General features: G+C 41.8%; 1 protein-coding gene across 6 annotated transcripts in view; it reads left to right on the top strand.

Annotated features, from left to right (window-relative positions):
- The window catches only part of NEDD4L (NEDD4 like E3 ubiquitin protein ligase), a 163,559-nt gene that overhangs the window by 122,661 nt on the left and 21,423 nt on the right, over window positions 1-19,475 (top strand). For 3 of the 6 annotated variants that reach the window (XM_074931312.1, XM_074931314.1, XM_074931308.1), the window contains 11 exons: window positions 263-429; window positions 1,398-1,530; window positions 2,639-2,815; window positions 4,794-4,868; window positions 6,849-6,908; window positions 12,168-12,299; window positions 12,777-12,896; window positions 14,965-15,162; window positions 16,392-16,469; window positions 18,459-18,513; window positions 18,602-18,658. In XM_074931312.1, coding sequence (XP_074787413.1) covers window positions 263-429; window positions 1,398-1,530; window positions 2,639-2,815; window positions 4,794-4,868; window positions 6,849-6,908; window positions 12,168-12,299; window positions 12,777-12,896; window positions 14,965-15,162; window positions 16,392-16,469; window positions 18,459-18,513; window positions 18,602-18,658 — 1,252 coding nt within the window. The remainder of the gene's footprint in view (window positions 1-262; window positions 430-1,397; window positions 1,531-2,638; window positions 2,816-4,793; window positions 4,869-6,848; window positions 6,909-12,167; window positions 12,300-12,776; window positions 12,897-14,964; window positions 15,163-16,391; window positions 16,470-18,458; window positions 18,514-18,601; window positions 18,659-19,475) is intronic. The other 3 variants (XM_074931313.1, XM_074931309.1, XM_074931311.1) reach the window with 2 other exon arrangements.

The following is a 19,475-nucleotide window of genomic DNA, read 5'->3' as shown; positions in this document are numbered from 1 at the left end:
ACCAGGCCACCACCAGAACACGCGGCCAATTCCCAAACACCTCTGGAATCCCTCTTGTCATAGACTGGTGGGGTTTTACATTTTGTGTCACTAACCACGGAGTTTATTCTGCTTCATAGCTTTACATTTCAGCAATTTTGAACTTCTCTTTGGAAAAATTTTCAGAATCTGCACCTACGCGCTATGTAAGCAACAATGAAATAACTTCTCTTCAACTTGAACCTTAAAATTTTAAAATTCTTTTTTTTTCTTTGTTTCTAAGCATGGATGGGATGTGGTCGATTCCAATGACTCCGCATCTCAGCGTCAGGAGGAGTTGCCACCTCCTCCGCTGCCTCCTGGGTGGGAAGAAAAGGTGGACAACCTGGGGCGGACTTACTACGTCAACCACAACAACAGGACTACTCAGTGGCATCGACCGAGTTTAATGTAAGTGGCAGTGTAGTGCAGTGTTTTGTGGATCTGTGCAAAGTTATCAGTAAGGGCAGGGAGGTTTTTTCAGCAAACCACCATTTTGAATTTACAGATTCAAGGCTGGAAAAAGTCTTCGGCAAGAAGCACAAAGCAGTATATAAAGGCACACTGTTCTCTCTGGTAACAGATTAATTGTGCCTTTGGTGCTGTGCTGTGTATCTGAAATTAGACTTTGTTCATGGAAAAATTTTCACAGATGTGCTAGTAAATTGAGAACAAAAGTCTCGATATCTATAGTTAGAAAACTTTTTTTTAAAGAATGAAAGAGACTTCCCCACCCCCAGCAAATTGCATGTGCAGATAGGTATTCTGGGAAGTTGTCGGACGTGTGAAGGGCTGGAAGGGAAGTCACTGCATTAACAACGTACCTTGGAATACTGGGAGACAGATGTGGTATTTTTCAGCAAGTGATTTAACAGGAATAAATTACTTTCTTTTATAGAGCCTGTTGAAAAGGTAAGGAAAAAAGTCAACCCTGTTAGGTTATTACTCCTGGGGAGATTCTGGTTGACACAAGAGGAAAACTCCTCATGCTAAGAAGAGTCAGTGCTGCAGTGATCTCCCCAGGGCAGCGGGACTCCCCAGCACTGGACGCTTTCGGGACTCAGCTGGACGGGCGCTGGGCCACTTTGTCTAGACCGGGCTTTTGCCGAGAGCGGTTGGACCAGGTGATCCCTGAGGTCCCTTCCAACCTGGGATTCCACGATTCTCTGACACTTGTGAAGTGCTGCCAGTTTTATTGACTTGGATTGAGGCGTTAAACGGTCTCCTGTTTGTGAAGCCTGACATATGCAATAATGATTTTTATAATCAAAAACTTTAATGAGATTTTGAAAGCAACGGACAAAGTAGGTGTTTTAGTTTAACATTCTTTATTTCCTTGTTCTTTTCTCTTCACGTGGTTTCGTTTCCCCACTACCCAGCGATGTGGGATCTGATTCAGATAACAACATCAGACAGATAAACCAAGAAGCAGCCCACAGGCGGTTCCGCTCTCGGAGACACATCAGTGAGGATCTGGAACCAGAACCTATGGAGAGTGGAGACATTCCTGAGGTATGGAAAGGTCTGGCTGTAAGAAGTTGACTAAATTCTCATTTGTAAGCTAATTACTGTACAACATACATAGCAATGTTTCGACATGGTGTCTGTGGAAATTGCCTTAGTGTAAAATACCAGTGACACGATAAAGATCCTAAACGGAGCTATGCTTCCAGGTCTCCTGCACTGGTGGGTGCCTGGTAATGCACGCACAATATTAAATACCATGCAAATTGTGGGAGAAACATGTATAATTCCAGGCATCGCTTGTTATGTCACTAGAAACACTTTCAATATTCTGCTTTGAATAACAGTGGACTGAGTTGTAAAAAGGAGGGAAGCAGACTGCCACGTATTCACTTTTTTTTTAGTGTCCTGATTTAGAGAAGGAGAAGCTTTCGGGTTTTTTTCTCCAAAATATTTGGGTTTAGTTAGAATTCTGAGATCTTATTAGTCAGGGTGAGTGTTCGTTTACTTTATAGCTAGACTGAATAAATCAAATTTGGTAGATATTTGTAGGCCTAAGCGAGAGTTTGTGTAAAGCTCTAATCCCATTCAAGTTTAAGGAATATTTTATTATGTGCATCACAGACAAAATTCTTTGTGAAAGTTAGTTCTGTTTCACTAAATGTTATTCGGAGCAACAAATAGCTTGCTGAAGCTATTGTTGCACTCATCACCTGTTAACATCTGGTTTGCAGATACTAATGAGTACTTTCTATTTTGCATTTTATTCTAAATTAAAGTTAGCAGTTTCTTACAAGTTTTTAGTTAGAATGCGAAATTAGGTACATTGTGAACAAAATTTCAGATGGAATTAATTTAATGAGAGCTCTTTTTTATGCATCTTTCCATCTACATAATTTTCCGTGCTGAATCATAAAGCATTGTGTCGTCATCAGCCTGAAGAGCACTTTGAAGTCAGCAGGAGAACTGCTTCTCCCTGTGATGGCTTCACACAGAGTAGAGTGCTGGTTGGTGTCTTGCAGGGACAAATGCTCTGTTAATGTTAAGGCTGGTTTCCACACCTGTTTGTGCCAGCGAGGTGGTCACACAAGGCAAAGGGAAGGAAGACTTGGCCTGTCTTTGGCAATCCTTAACGCGGTTTCTTCTCTTTTGTTAGCCTTGGGAAACCATTTCAGAGGAAGCAAGTGCGAGTGGAGATTCCTTAAGCTTGTCGCTGCCACCTCCTCCTGCCTCTCCAGTGTCCCGTACCAGTCCCCAGGAGCTCTCCGAGGAACTGAGCAGGCGCCTGCAGGTCACTCCTGATTCCAATGGGGAACAGCTCAGCTCTCTGATTGTACGTGACGTGCTGCTCTCTCAGCCTCTATTGCTGTACTCTTCCCCTGGGTTGACAGAACTGAATCCCCTACACGGATGGGTTCTAATTGCTGGTCTCGGGAAGGCCTGAGCACGCAGTTAAAATTACCTTCTGAAAAACGCATCATAATTTCGCCACAGAGCAAACTGCCTCGAACAACAGAATTCCTCAGTTCAGAAGTCATGTTTCCTTCTTGTGAGTTTTTCAGACTCCACTACTGTTAGACCTTCAGTGAAACAAAGTATGTCATACCAGAGAGTATCAAGCTAGTAATTTCCAAAGGAAAGAGGAAAAACTGCTAATGCTTTTTGAATCACAATCCATTTTACAACATGATAATTTTTCTGAAGTTAGGTATTTTAACTGCACGTGTTTATATTAAAGCGTGTGGTTTCTTACATTAGGATTTTATAAACCCCCTCATAGTTTACTGGATCAACTGCTACAAGAGTAGCAAAGGATTAGAATTGGAAGTAGGTAGCTGTGGTGAAATCCTCCACAAGTTTGTAAATGGCTAGTCTGGAAAAAATTTGTCTCTCACCATAAGAGTTTACTTGAGGTAAAACCAAAAAATGTTCTCTATATTTGTCTTAACCATTACTTTGTCAGACTGATGAAACCACCAAAAATCAGGATAATAAACTTGTAAGGGGGGGGGGTATCTTATATCTCTTAGGTTAAGAAAACAGTTGGAAGGATTAAACAGAACATCATGCTGTGATTTTTTAATTTTTTTTTTATTTTTTTTTAATCCTTGGTGTATGCCATCAAGGTACATTTGCAATTCAAGAGAGAAGTATCATATTTACTTTTGTTATGATTGAAAAGAATCTTGATTAGGTGCAAGTTTTTCACAAAGAAACCTCTGCAGTAGGTGTCTTATAATGATTTGAATGTTATCTGGAGGTTAGTTAGCAAATTACAGCTCTGCTGGCTAACCATCTGCAGAGTGTCCCTTGTGCTTTTGCAGGTAACTGCAGGTTTTAGTAGATGTTCAACTGGAGGGCAGGAGGTTAATCAAACCGTTTCAGTGGCAAGAGCAGGGCCTACTCTTTTTTTACATTAACAGTAATAAATAAATGGTACAGCTGCAAAGTTCTCTCAAATAATTAAATAATTATATTCCTATCAAACTAGCTCTTAGGAGCCATTAAGTGACAGCATCTTGCTTTTCAATGCAATGACAATTTTAATCAGACCGCACTTGCAAAGTAAGAAATTGCCGAAGTGTTGAAAATCTCTGTAAGCATGTGTTGTCCACGTCAGGGTATCCACGCCCCGGCGGGGCTGGAGGCAGCTCAGGGCAGTGCTGCCCCCGGCTCTGCCACGGCGGCACTCGCTGCCCTGGCCCAGCACTCGGGGCTGAGCTGGTGACTGCCCGGCTGGGGAGCAGAGCACAGGGACATCCAGCACCAGGTGGGGAGCAGAGCACAGGGACATCCAGCATCAGTTGGGGAGCAGAGCACAGGGACATCCAGCACCAGGTGGGGAGCAGAGCACAGGGACATCCAGCACCAGGTGGGGAGCAGAGCACAGGGACATCCAGCATCAGTTGGGGAGCAGAGCACAGGGACATCCAGCACCAGGTGGGGAGCAGAGCACAGGGACATCCAGCACCAGGTGGGGAGCAGAGCACAGGGACATCCAGCACCAGGTGGGGAGCAGAGCACAGGGACATCCAGCAGCGGCTGGGGAGCAGAGCACAGGGACATTCAGCAGCGGCTGGGGAGCAGAGCCATTGGACTGTATGATCGATCCTTGTATGTCCCTTCCAACAGAAAAACTCTGCTCATGGCTTGCTTTGTTGCCAGCCCTCATGACTACAGTACTGGTATATTTTCATTATATGGGATTTTTTCATGAGAGTAACAAAAAATGATTGCCAATGCCATGTCTTAAAACCCCGTGTTTTAAGACACCTTAGCTTAAATACATCTTTCTTTCTTCTTTTTTCCAGCAAAGAGATCCTTCTTCAAGATTAAGATCTTGCAGTGTAACAGACGCAGTTGCGGAACAGTCTCAATTATCCTTGGTAAACCAAAACTAACTTCTGTTTCTTTCTTGTTGTTTGAACATTGTCTGATTCTGAATATCTTGGGTCAGCTGTAGTCAGATACAGATCAGTAACCAGTATGGGCATCTGGCTGTCCCAAATAGTAATGGATACCAAATTAGTATCATCATGGTCAGCAACTAAAATGAGGACACTGATGTGAGAGAGGGAGTTCTGGGCTGGCCGGCACTGGCCGGAGTTACGGACACTGGGCTCTGTGGGCAGCGGAGAGGGAGGGTTCTCCACCGGGTGTTTTCAGCTGGGGTAGGAGAGGGCAGTGGCACCACCTGTACTTGCAGCTGTAGCAGCACAGGACTCTCCTGGCAGGTATATTTTTGTGTCCCATAAATTGATTTTGCTTGGGATATATAAATCTATAACATTAAAAAGGTTTGGTGTTTTACCTCGTTGTAGTTAAAAGGAGCCTTTTTGTGATAGTCATGTGATAGAACTGAACAGCATTGCATCTGTTGTAGTTTTTTAATCAGAGTGATTTAGGTAAGCAACTTGTGCACTTTTATTTAAGTAGATTCTTAACAGGAAAAGCTACAAAGATGTTTTGTAAAAAGATTCTCTTTCACGTGGTAAGTGTGCATACCTTTGGTCTAGTTGATAGGAAGTTCTACATATTTTGTGGGACAGCCTGAGTACAAGGGTTGCAAAGGTGGTGGGCTGTAGAGAGACTACGTAAAACAGGATTGCCCAAGACAAGCTTTTGAAATGAAACTGTTCAGATTTTCAAAATAGTATTTTTTAAAATTATACTTTTCTTCCAGGATTATTTTTTACCAATTTTTATTAGAAACACATTACATATGTATCTACAAATGGCAAATGTGTGTATCTTTTTAATGGAAATATTGAGTAAATAGTGTATATCAGTAAGCTTGTTGTTAAAGCTGATGTCTCTCCCTTGCTTGTTCTTGCTGTTGCTGTTGGGCAGACATTTGCAATAACCATCATGGTTTTCTCTCCGCTTAATTTTTTCACGTGTTGCAGCAGTTTAGTGTATCTGCATTTGCTGCCTACAGATGCATGTAATAGCTGTTGCTCAAAGAACTGCTTCTGAAGGATTATCCCTCCCTCTGCTTTCTCCTCTGGGTCGGCAGCAGGGTGGTTTCCAGTGCGCCTCTGCTTTCACTGTCCTCCCTCTCCACCAGCCAGTTGACTCTGGGTGAGGTCTGCTCCAGAGGTGTTCCGCTCCTTCCTTTAATAGCACTTGATGGAGTCCGGGTTTCTTACCGCTTGATGGAGTCTGGGTGTCTTTATCTAGTGTAGTCAGGTTGGGATTGGTGATGTGGCTTTCACTGTATTATTTTAGAGCGCTCGTTTCATTAGTGGATGTTCAAAACAGCAGAACTGAAAGCACTGCGCTAAGACACGGCTCTTGCCTCATCTTAACCATATTTAATCCTCACTGAGCTAATCATAATTTATCTTCTAGCAACTAAATACTAAATACAGTGCTGCTCTTGGCTGTATTAATCCTTACTGACAGTTCACAGTATCAGTTCCATCTTTCATCTGACTTCTCTGCACTCACTGATGACCAGAACTTACCCCCTTTTGGGTTTAAATTCCATGTTTATGGGCAGAACATGCAAAATTTGCTGGGGGGGGGGGGGTGGGGGGGTGGGAAGTAGGTTACATTTAGAAGAAATTCTTTCTTATTCTTATATATAGTTCTTATTATTATCATTAGCAGTACTGAACATAAAGAATTGTATATAAGAACTCTTGAAATTAGTTCCCTTGATGTTTTTTATATGAGAGACTGACTTGGTTATCAGTGATTGAAGACTCAGGTTTTTTGCTATTATCTTAAACATTATTTCCATCTAATTGCTGTCTTTTAATAAATTTGAGTGTCTGTAATTCCTTACTCCTAAAGATGTGACAGTAATCTGTGACCTTCATCACTAAATATACTTATCTGTAACATTAATTATCATTTAACAGCAGAGTGGTCCATCTAGGAGAGCTCGTTCTTCAACTGTCACAGGTGGTGAGGAACCAACGGTAATAATACTCTTTATCAAGCACTATCTCTAAATAACATGTGGGTAGATTTAGGTCTTGTACAATAAGGAACTTTTTTTCACAAAGTGGCAGTGTGTTGAATGAAATGCATCCACTGAATCAATAGTTATATTTGTTGGTGTTTTCAAATTTTCTCAAAATGTCTCAAAACACTGCAGTTTCACTCGAACACTAGCACATTCTAATGATGTGGACATGTCACTGTGCTTTAACACAGCTGTGCTCTAAGGAAATACCATAGGCTTCTAAAAAATGAAAGCTACAACACCTAATTCTTTAAAAACTGACAGTGAAAGAATGGGGGATTAGAGACATCAAATCAGTGTACATGTAGCTGTGGTTTTAGCCTGCATCTGTCTTCCCTTACTCTCCATTAGACTAATTAATTCTTAAAGTTGGCGTTAATTTGAGAGCCATGGAGGCACAGTGCTACATCATATAGCTCTTCATGGTCTTAAGTAATGCCAGCTTTCATTTTCCAGTAGTTGTTCAGCCGTCCAAGGCTGAAGTTTTACTTTGCTGATCCAGTAAAATTCTGGAAGTGCTTTCCTGAAGGTGTAATACAAGGAAAGTGGTTTTAATTTATGTTGGGCTTTGTCAGAAACATCCCGTTCTTTTTTAATCTGATTAAATGTCAGTCTGAAGCAAGTTATCTCATGGAAATCATTTTATAGTAACTATCATAAATAGCTTTTATGAATATATGTGCTGCTTGATCATTTGGGGGGAGAAATATAGTTGAAACTTGGGTATGTTTCTATTTATGTGTGGTGATGTCAGATCTCAGTTTGGGTGTCGGTGCTTCATCCTGTAACACTCTATTTACTGGGTTCGGATCCTAGAGGAGCATCCTTGTATTGTGTTCCTGCAAATAGCAATTTTTTGTGTGTCTTTACAAAACCTGCTTGACTTGTTAATCATTAGAAAAATGTGTGCTGTATTGAACTGCCGTGTAAAGGTCTTGTTGGCAGAGCATCTTGTCTTGATTATACTTTTTAGAGCAAAATATTAATTTTTCTGCAAATGAGTGGTTTCAAACTTCAGTGACTCATAACTAATACAGCTGTATCACAGATGTTTTACCTTGCAGCTAACTACTGGGACAGCCCCCCTTCGTTCAGCGTGCATTTATACTCGGAAACCCAGATCTGTAGGGAGCTCGGGACTTAACCAGGGTTGGGGCGTCTCAGCCCCGCAGCGCTGTCTCCAAGGCTTGCCCTTCTCTCCGTGCTTTAGGCACCTCAAGTCCGGAGACGTACGAGCTGTCAGTAGCAGGAGTGTGTGGGGCGCCTCAGTCCTGCTTGCGGAGTCCCTGCAGGGCCGCAGGGGCCGGGGCCCCTTTCCGTGCGTGGCCCGCGGGTCACGGAGCCCCACGGGAGCAGCACGGGCCTGGGGAGGCTCCCAAAGGACACGCTCGTCCAAACTGGCCGCGCCTGGATTTTCCCCCTTCGGGTCCAAGCCTGAACGTTTCGATAGCTCATAAGAAATGGATACACTAAACATTCTGTGTAAGTGTGAAAATGTCCCATCTGCCCTGGAGGTAGCGTGGCTGACCTTCCCTGTTGATCAGGGACAGAAGATGGGCAGATTGGCACTTGAGTGTGTGTAATGAAGTAGGTGTTGCTGACTGTAGAGAAAGCTCATGTTGGGGAAAATCTGTCTGTGGTTATTAACCACGTTGATTTCAGGATCTTTTTTTCTTTTCTAAGTCCCCAAGGACGTTTACTGCTCCTCTGTGAAGGGTACATTGTAAAACTAGTCTGAGCAAAACATAAGTTAATGCATCGAGTGTCCCAGCATCTCCATTCTCGTGACACTTGGTCCTTAACCACAACACTTCTTTTCCCCCACACTGTTTACTGAGGACAGTTGTTAAAAAAAATGCTTTTTTGTTAAAAAGCATTCAGTTTGGAGGTAAAAGGCTCTTGATAAATCTCCAAAGTTCCTACTCTGTGGTAGAATATCTTTACACGGAAAAGAGATTGAAGGGCAAACTCTGTTTTGCAGATTGCATTAACCCACAGTGAATGGTGAGGAGGAAGGCTGGCAGTAGCGGAATTTATTTTGGTAGATAGAGTGTTGGAGAGAAAGGAACGATCAGGTGGCGTAACTAGAGCATCTCCTGCTCTCGTATCCTCACGGTCAGAGCCGGTAATGTGCAGCATGCCATCATATAGTAAACAGATTGTGTATTATTAAAACTAAATTATTCCGTTTTTTAATTTAAAAATCCCTGATTTATCCAGACCTTAGGTTTACTCTGTACCGTAGACAATAATGGCAGCCTGAATAGAGCAAACATGTAGGAACGTGTAGCAGTCCTCCCCTGGTTCAGAAAATCTGTGAATCGTCAGCCCTCTTAATTTCTCCCAGACTATCAGATACCTTGATTATCTCACTTTTAACTAAAACGTTGTCTGTGGAGCGTTTCCAGACCGCTTACTGTGGCCTCGCTGACCGGTGATTAACGGTTTGGAAGCCAAGAGAACAGTCCTGGCAGAGGGAGTCTCCCTCCTGCCTGCCAGCTCTGTGAGCAGCACAGCACAGGCTCTCCAGCACTTCACTCTTTGGGAAAGAAAGAAATCAGTCTCATAGTTTGTTTCAGTGGATATTACTTAGTTTCCTCATCTGTTTTCTGTTTCCTATTGTAGTATGTCAACTTTCTGACCCGCTCAGGATCTTTTCTCATTTCCCCTGATTATCCAGGCAGTTCTCCAGCTCATTGGGTCAAATACACTCTTTTAAAAGCAAATACACCGACTTAAGCAAGAGTCCTGGGAAAGAGGTCTTAAGAATATGAAGCAAGAACAGGAATTACAGTTAATTCCTTTGCTGGAGCAGAGGATGCAGAGTGTAGGAAAAGAATGTATCCTCTGTTTCAGCAGGAGCCTTCAGAGGCCTAAAGGGAGTTAGTTATCAGACCCTACTGTGCAGCGTCATTTACATCTTCCATCTCTGGGTAGTAATTTTGCACTGTATACGTATTTTTAAATGGAATGATCATAAAACACAAATCAGTGTTTAGAAGGATGTGGAAGGAGTAACTTCTTTGCTTACTTGGTGTAGCTGGTGTGGAGAATACAGCTAAAGACCTGGAGACAGGTCCAAGGAGCCTTAGTTGTGGCTTAGTACTTCCTGTGCCCTTGTGAGTCTGCAGAGTAACTCAGAACACAGACTACTTTAGGAAAAGAAAATATCATTTGTAAAAAAATGCAGAATACTTGCACTGAGGAATCTAAATAGTAAAATAAGGAAAAACATCAAAACTTGTAGAGACTAAGGTATTAGTGGATGGATTGCAGGTACTGAACTGGAAACTGGGGTCATACTTTTACCCATCTAAGTTTTACTGATGAATTTTGTGTTCATCCTGTGGATGCTCTAAGTGGCTACAGGTGTTCCTTATACTCTCAGCCATAATGCAGTTGCTTGTCATATTTTTTAAATCTGGCAAAAAAAGACCCAGACTTAAATCTGTAGCTGATACAGTCCTTGCTCTCGCTCAGGTGTCAGACCCGTTTGTTCCTCCCCTGAGCGCTGGGTTGGCTGTTGCGGCCGCTCCAGAACCTGCGTCCTTGCAGCAAACGCCACGTCCAGGTGCAACACGCACGCTGAGCTCAGCAGTTCACGTTTGGCCTTGCTGTCTGCTGTGCTGCTTTGCAGTTCTACCCATCAGCATGTACACCTAGAATTCTTAACGAACCCGTAAATTAGTGTTTTACACCGTGAGCGAAGTGCCATGTACGTTGCTGCAGCCTGTTCAGGGCAAGCTCTGGTAAAAGCAGACTCAGATTCGGTTTGTTTTCTTAGCACTGCACAGCTGCCTGTTTCCAAAGGAGTTAATGTTACTGATGATGAATTAAAGCATTGCACAAATTGGTAAGACAGTGCAGGTCAAGTGCTGGTTTTTACTTTGTCACATGATGAAGACCTGTAGGTTTTCATCACCCTTCTGCTATGAGGGCAGGTATCTGAAAGAGTGAATCTCTAGCATTATAGTCTCCTGATAATTAATGTATGAATGTATATTTTGATATTTAATAATTAAATGCATATTGAACCAAGGAGCTAGATGTAGATACTGAAAAGCACCTTGCACATGCCAAGCCTTTGATGCAATAATTAATGCATGGGCTTCACTAGAGAGCACAAATCCTGTCCTGCAGAGTTTAGCCGTTTGCTTCTATCTGCTGGGAATGACAGAAATTCCCGTTTCTCTCTAGCTCTTAGTATTTACATCAGTTACTGAGAAAAACGCCTGTCCCGAGGCAGCAAACCCGTTCCTGACCCGTTACACAAGCAAGTGGTGTCTGAGGAGGAGTCCTGTACTAGCAGGAGGCTAAGCCTCAGACCCAGTAGATTTATGTAGCGTGTGTGGTCTGGAACTGCAGCTCCTGGGGCGTCCTCCCCTTTGACAATGCATACGCAGATGCAGACAGGGTCAGTGTTAAAAATCCTCTCTAAGCTATTTTTCTTCAAGAAGCTTTGCTGTTTGTGCTGTGATGCTTTTTTTCCCCCTCTGTATGTCCCAGAAAAAAATACCCAGTTGGTTTAAGCACTGATATTTTCCTCACACAAGACAGCATCAGCAACACAAAATAATGTCATTGTTGTGTTGCATAGTGACGTAACTTGTTTAATGACAGTTCATGCCTTTGGCACAGTTATCATCATCTATCTATTTTTGTTACAACATTGTCTTTCTTGTGGAACTTAGTAAAAAAATTATTTTCATACTAAATTTGAGCTGTATCTTGTGTTTTCAGGGCACCTAATCCTCTATGAAACATTTGTAACTAAAACAGAACGGGTTAAACTTCAGTTTTTAAACCCACAGTAGCTTCTTGCAACTGATTGAAGACACCCTCTGGTAAAGAACAGAACTTGGGAGGTCTCGACTGCATGGCTGCTTCAGCTCTTGCTTATCCATGCTAAAAAAAGGGAAACATCCACCTTGTTATAGAAAAATCCTTAAAAGACAGAATTCCTTTTTGTCATTGTGCATAATCTACCAATTACACAAAAGTGAATAACGAGATCTGTTGTGAGAAAATTTGACTCAAATGTTCATGAAGAAGAGCTTATAGTAAATGAAACCAGCAGCTGTATTTTTCTGTATGCTCATTGTGTTTAAGAATGTTGTAAGTTAACAAGTTCCTTTTTTTAAACAAGAGACTTACGAATTAGGGGGTTTTATCTATTATAAAATAACAATACAGTACTTTCTTGCTTGAACAGCCTTCGGTGGCCTATGTACATACTACACCAGGCTTGCCTTCGGGCTGGGAAGAAAGGAAGGATGCAAAGGGCCGTACTTACTATGTCAATCACAACAATCGAACCACAACGTGGACACGGCCCATTATGCAGGTATGAAGGTCTGCTGTGATGCTTCGTTTAGGCAGCAAACACATTGCATGTGCTGAGTATCATTTCAGTTGAAGCAGCTCCTCAAAACTCTGAAATTTTAAAAAAAAAAATATCCTAAGCATTGTCATGACGGCTCATAAAAAATAGCAATGATTGGGATTTTTTGTGTTACATCTTTTAACTGTGTTAAGGTACAGATTAAGTTGATTGCTACAATGGAAAGAATTTACAGAGAGGTACACATGAACTAATAAAATGAGGCAGATGCACTCTTAGGACTGAATTTGAAAGTTGTGTTGATCTGTTAATAGTACCATACATTATTTGCCCTTCCAATGGAATCAAAGGCTTGATCTTTAAGCAAGTATATTTAATATTCCATACTAATAATAAATAATGACATCATTTTCCAAGTGTGTATCTCTGGATGAGCTGTGTTTCTGACGATTTGCTCCCTTGGTTTTGCTTCTGAAACAGCTTGCAGAGGACGGTATGGTCGGGTCGACAGCAAACAGCAGCAACCATCTAAGTGAACCCCAGATAAGACGTCCTCGCAGCCTCAGCTCACCCACAGTCACTTTATCTGCTCCACTGGAGGTGAGACATGCTGGCACCAAGAGATTTGTAATATATGAATATATAGTAATTGAGTTTGGAAAATCTCTGAACCAAGATACTGATTACGTTTTATATTCCTTGTCTTTCAAAAGGGTGTTTGATTTCTTTTAAGTATCTCTAGTTCAGAATACTGTTGAATGATGCTCACTGCAACACGTCTGAATAACTGCAGTGAATTCTTGCGCAACTGTGTTTTACTTCTGAAAGTGTGAGTAAAACTCTTTAGTCAGTTAAACATGGCTGTGTTGAGGAGAATAAATTCTTAAGAATTTCTTCAGACTTAAAGTACAGCACATTATTTGTCCTTCTCTCTCACTGTCTCTTCCCTCCTTGTGGAAACCCCCTTTGCCCCTGCAAAAGTTGGCCAACAGTCAAGGGAAGATTGTAACATTTAGTTCATTTTATGGATCGTTCTTGTTTGTCCTTTAGACTGAAATGTATTCAGACTGTTGTGCAAGTTGTTAAACAGGATTATTGGACGATTGTAGTGAGGTGATTATAGTTCATACTTAATATAAATTACCTATCTATAATTCGGATAAACCTTTCAACAATGAACTAATAACTAGCCTTGTCATTGTTAAGTCTGAAGATCAAATCTACTGTAACTTAAATAAAAGTTTCTGAATATCTTAAACTAAAACGTTAAGGACTTTCCTCTCCCTACTGACGCTTCAAACAGTTGAGCTGGTGGGAATCACTGCCTGAGCATCGGAAATTTGAACGAGCTTTTAAGGGCAATAACCTGTTCTGTAGCTACAAACCCAGTGTTCGCTTCAGAATATTCAGCTCATCAGACTGGTGGGTGGTTTGTCAGTGCTAGAAACCACAAGGGTGCTGAAAACCACAAACCTCTCGTACCCCCCTCTGAACTAATTTTTTTTTTTAAAAAAAGGTGTAGATTTAATAATATTAAAATCATAAAAGGATACAGCCATGAGGAAAAAATAGTTCAACTTCTTAGAAGTTGCTTCTCTTGTTTAATTAGTTACTTTATTGTAAAATATTCAATTTCGTGTACAAGACATATGGAAAGCTTTTAATGCAAGGTTTTTTAAATGTTATTTTTGAACACTGCAGTCTAACTGCATTTTTCATCCAAATGCAGCTCAAAACAAGCCACAAATAAGGCTAGAATAATTTTGTAAATATCCATGTTGGTGGCTTGTTTTCTAATGTAATACTCAAAAAATATTAATTAACTGTAGGCTAAGTTAGAGAATTGTCAACATGAGCACACATAGATTTACTGAATTTTAGTAATTAGTAACACAAGGAGAAAACAATCTGTTACCACATATCAGCTAATGAGAGCGTGTTTATGCAAAGTAGCTGAAAAGTACAAATGCAAACAAGGTTTAAACATAGTACTTAAGTCATCTGAGAGTCTGTATTTTCAAAGGTGAGTAAATCTGGATCAAATTGTTCAAGCTGTTTAGGTACATAAGCCTGCAGTTCCCCAATGACATTTTAAAAAACCCACCTGGTGTAACTTCTGTTTTGAACCAACAGGAATTGATCCATGAAGCAGTTTTAAGGCTGTGATAATTTATTTTTTTTTTAAATGTCCAAAAATCTGTAACTGCAAACCTCCATTTATTTCAGGAACTTGTTTTAAGTTCATATTTAACTGTTTTGTCTGAAGTTGAGAAAATCACCACAAAGCGGATAACACGGCCTCACATTTAGTATACTCTTTTGCTGTAAATTGAGGGATGTTGCACCATGAAGTGGAAGCAGTGCTTTTCTTTTTTCCTTTGTAGAATGAAATATTGACATGTACAGGGCAGCTGCAGTGAAATATATAACCAAATGTAAATAGCGTGGACATTATCATTGCAGAGGGAAGCGATAAAACGCTGTGTCCTTCTCAGCATGTTACAAGAAACAGAATCTGCCTAAATAGGTTCTAGGAAATCAGGCCCAGTGCTTAATTATAGTGTTAATTGTATCTGGAATGAAAAGCTGCTTGCTGTGAAGCCAAGTTTTATTTGTGTTACAGTAACGAGTGACTCTTGACAAATGTGACTCCCTTCTTTGTCGCCAGGGTATGAAGGACTCCCCGGTGCGCAGGGCGGTGAAGGACACCCTCTCCAACCCGCAGTCGCCGCAGCCCTCGCCGTACAACTCCCCTAAACCACAGCACAAAGTTGCCCAGAGCTTCCTGCCCCCGGGCTGGGAGATGCGGATAGCGCCCAACGGCCGGCCCTTCTTCATCGACCACAACACGAAAACTACCACGTGGGTAAGAGGCGTTCTGGATAGCCCCCCCCGTGCCCGTTCCGGGGTTGTTTTCCTGCTTGTCTACCCCGTGTTCCCCCGTAGTGTGGGGGGCAGGTTGGCCAGCCCGGGAGGAGCAGCCAAGGACCCGCCGGGGCCCATCCCGTGGGTTCCTGCGCCGCTGCCGCGCTCGCGGGAGGGAAACCCGCTTGCTCACAGCCCCGTAGACTTCAGCGCATTTCCACATCACACACCACGCCACGGTGGTTTGCGTTTTGTATTTGACCTTTTCACACTTGACAAATCATCGCACGCAAGTGCTGCCCTTCGGATTCCCCCCGCCTGGGATCTGGGGACGTGCAGCGCGATGGCGGTGGGGGTGCCTGGATGTGAGACTGTCCTTCACTGTGACCGCCTCTGCTCTTGTATTAGCTCCATCTTCTTCCATTAATGGAATCCATTTTGTTACGTGTTTCACATCATAAGGATCCATTTTTCAACAATTCTACAATTTTGGTCAATAAATTGAAAAACTAAGATTACACCAGGAAAAGGATGTCCAAGACAGCCCAGCATTCCACATCACCCTTGAAATAGGAGTTGCGCTTTAATTTGTTAAGCATCATTCAGATTCCCGGTGACCACTAGTTACATGACACATTTTTAACGATGGTTCTTAACAGTGGTCCCCAGTGCATGTGGGCGAATTACATGTGTGGAAATCTCAAGCATTTTCTGTCTAGATTTGTCTTCCGTGACGTATTTTACTTTCCCCTTTTTGCCTCATTTGGACGTTGATGTCGTAACTCCTGTGCACTAATAAAAATGTAAGGAGCTCGTTTTCATCCTTTTCAAGCCTTTTTGTGATAGGATGGCTTATTTCTCTTATGTTTTGAAGAGCAGAAAATGTGCATATGTACCTGACTGCTGCTTAGGGGAGTGCAGGCCTTCCTAAGAACAGGGCTGTATTTTTTGCAGCACGCCTTTGGATACAGCACACTTAATGGAAGCAGAAGCTTACATCCCCCCAACTATTAACATTTTAAAAATCCTTTCAGGATACGAATCCTAATAAAGTATGTGACACATCCAAATACTAAATGTTCTATCACTTTTACGTGTTTTGTTTTATTCTCAAAAAATGAGAATAATAGAATAACTGCAATGTGGGAAGATTTCCAGACAACTCTGCGTCTCACTTGTGTGTAGATCCAACTTGATCCGTGGGTTTACAGTTCTGTATTTCTGTTACAGGAGGATCCACGACTGAAATTCCCAGTGCATCTGAGGTCAAAAGCATCTCTGAACCCCAATGATTTGGGTCCTCTTCCTGTAAGTGATAGCGTGTGTGTGGTAATGCATACGTGCCGTCCTCTGTGCGCTGCTCTGGCTCTGCTGCTGTCTGGTCTGTGGGCTCACACGTTGCTGCCAGCACTGCTCAGAAGGTGTTCAAATACATGGACACAGTTTATTGTCATCTCTGAGTCAGTCAGGGCTCTTGGAAGCCAGCCCATCCTATTTCTGAAATTATTTCATGTTTCTTGGCTTATCTGAAGCTTGAGCTTTGAAGAAACTTACCTTGGTTTTGTCTCTGACTGTGTGCTTTTAGATAATTACCTGTTGCTTTAGGAAAAATCAGAGCAGATTGTTCAAAGCCAGCTCTATTCAGTGTACCAGCATATACCGGCATTCAGAAATCTAAATAAATGTTGATGTTTAATTAAACTAACATATTCTGCGAGAAAGTTATCACTTTAACATCAAAATTTCTGTTATGCTTGTAACCAAAGTATAATATTGATTTATAGCCATGCCAAATACAGAGCTTTGCTTTTTTTAAAAAAAACTGCATCCTTTGTGGCAGAGACTAGTCTATGAAAGCTAACACTTTTTCTAAGGTGCTGATTTTTATGGTGTAGTGTTAATTCAGCTCATTGCCTCATATAAATGATGTGTACTTTTGAGAAACTGCCATTGAAATTGTACTTGCAACCCTGGAAACCTCAGTGACAACAAGCCACTGATTGTCACCAGCCCCCTCGATGCTTCGGCACGTGTTAGGGACAAGCCGTCTGCAGACGGCTGTGCCAGCAGAAGGGGCTGCTGGCCCGCCCTGCAGGGCAGGCTAAACTACTTCTAAACTGTTTGAATACCAAGTGCTGGCTTTGGGCAGGAGTGGTGACAAATGCTACCTGTGGTGAGGGGCGGCCACCCCTCACCACCCATGATCAGGCATCCTCCTCCCAAACAAATCTCACTGTCCTTGGCTCCATTAGCAAAGTTTTGCCTCGTATTTAAATCTAGGCAGGCCACTTGTCAGGCCCAGCGTACTAAACCACGGCCTAGATCACCAGCTCTGTGCAGTGGAACCTATTTCTTAGGACGCGTTTCCTGGTTGTAAGGCAGCAGTGATGCCATTTGTCTTCAAGACAACAGCCGTGGAAGCTGTTTGTTGGCAGTTCTTCAGCCACACGGAGCACACGTTAATCTCTGAGGACACACTGCTTAGATAGGAGACGCTGCATGGGAGCAGCTGAAGGGCCAGCTGACAGTTTGTAATGCTAACTGCAAGAGGCAAAACAAGCAGTGAAATCAGGATAGCCTGACATATATCACTGGAAATACATAATTAGTAACAAATTTAAACTCAGTCAATCCATTTTTTGAGTGAGGTAAGGATGACTACAGATTGTAACCAGCTTCTCAAACAAGACTGAAATAGAATCGTTTCTTACCTGTATTTTACGGAAGTGTGAAGCTCATGGAGAGCATACAGGTGGAGTGAGTGCTAAACTGGACAGCAGTGCCCCTACTAACAGTGTGCCATTTCCTCGCCTTTCTGTGCTACAGCCCTTTGGAAGATGAGAAAAGGCAATGGGTAAAAAGGGAGGAGTTGAGGACTAGGTTAGTCTCCTCCCACTGCACTGGGATCCTGGCTTATGTAGTGACAGAAGATAACCCACATGTGTTTTCAGAAGTAGAAGCAGAAACTCTCAAACCTCACCAGTGATGGCCAGTCTATTCCCTGAGATTGTTTCCTTGTCATAGGAAATGGGTATAAACCCTGATGCAAGAAGTTTCCAAGTCAAAGCTTTAAAAAAATATTTACTGTATTGGATGCAGTTACCTGTATCAGTAGCCGGTTCTTTGACGCTTCCTAGATTTTTGGCCTTGGCATAGTGCATCTGTGATCATTTTGTGTTTTCTACCTCACTGGAATCTGTCAGACAGTTTAAGTAGGCGTGGATAATGTATTGCTTCGAGCTCTGTGAGAGTGGTAGTATTTCACTTACTTTCTCTCTTTTTATTTCCCAATTCCAGCCTGGTTGGGAGGAAAGAATACATTTGGACGGAAGAACGTTTTATATAGACCATAGTAAGTAAGCACTCAGGTACTCAGCAAATAGACAAAGGGAGGTCATAACTATTGAAGTGAAAGCTTTATAATTTTACTCTTCATTTAGGAAGCCAGGTGTTGATATGTGGAGACATTGATACCAGAGACTTAGTGCCCTCCTACGGTACTGTATATTCACTGGAAGCTTGCTTTTAATTGGCTCATCAAGCTTTGTCCCTCTCTGACTTGTGAAGCATTAACATTTCTTCTTTGTGGTTTCTTTTGTTCTTGTTGATATTTTGGATTCGTTGTCGGTGTTGTTGATGATCCCATGGCTTATCTGCACTTAATAAATTAAAATATACACTAGGAATAGAAAATAAGATGAGAAAAGATCATATAGCCACAACTCCACACGTAGGCAGTGGAGAAATTAGCACTGATAAGTACTCTGTCCTCTCCTTTAAAGAAGGTCTTGTGGCAGTGCTGATTCTGATCTTATTTCCTATTTATAGCATGTTAAACTGCACCCAGCCCATTAATATATTCAGTTCTGTTAGTGAAGTTCTAGTGTAAGTGATGTTTCATTGTAGACTTGTCTTATTACAGCATTTCAGAACTACTGTGTGAGTTTCTGTTGTTGTTTGAAAACAAAGCAGCCCAGAAAGGTTGGGCTGTTTCTTTCTTTTTTTTTTTTTTTTTTAAAGACTCCAGCTGGACTTTATAATGAGCTCTTTCCACTGATGGCATAGTCTTCACAGAAACAGATAACTCACCAAACCATTAGAAGAGGGTACATATGCTGTGCAAAACTTAAAGAATTAAACTCTTAAACTATTGTAGCTATTTGACAGTATTATGTTTTTCAAGTAATACAAATTTTGAAATTGTGTAAATAGTTTTAAATTAAAATTAGATATAATGCTCGTCAAGCACAAGATTAACCTCTTTCAAGCATCAGTACAGAGTTACGGATTTTTATACCTTCTGCAATTGTCTTT

Source organism: Athene noctua, chromosome Z (assembly GCF_965140245.1).
Source record: "Athene noctua chromosome Z, bAthNoc1.hap1.1, whole genome shotgun sequence".
Taxonomy (NCBI): Eukaryota; Metazoa; Chordata; class Aves; order Strigiformes; family Strigidae; genus Athene; species Athene noctua.
This window is presented reverse-complemented; position numbering and strand designations above follow the sequence as displayed.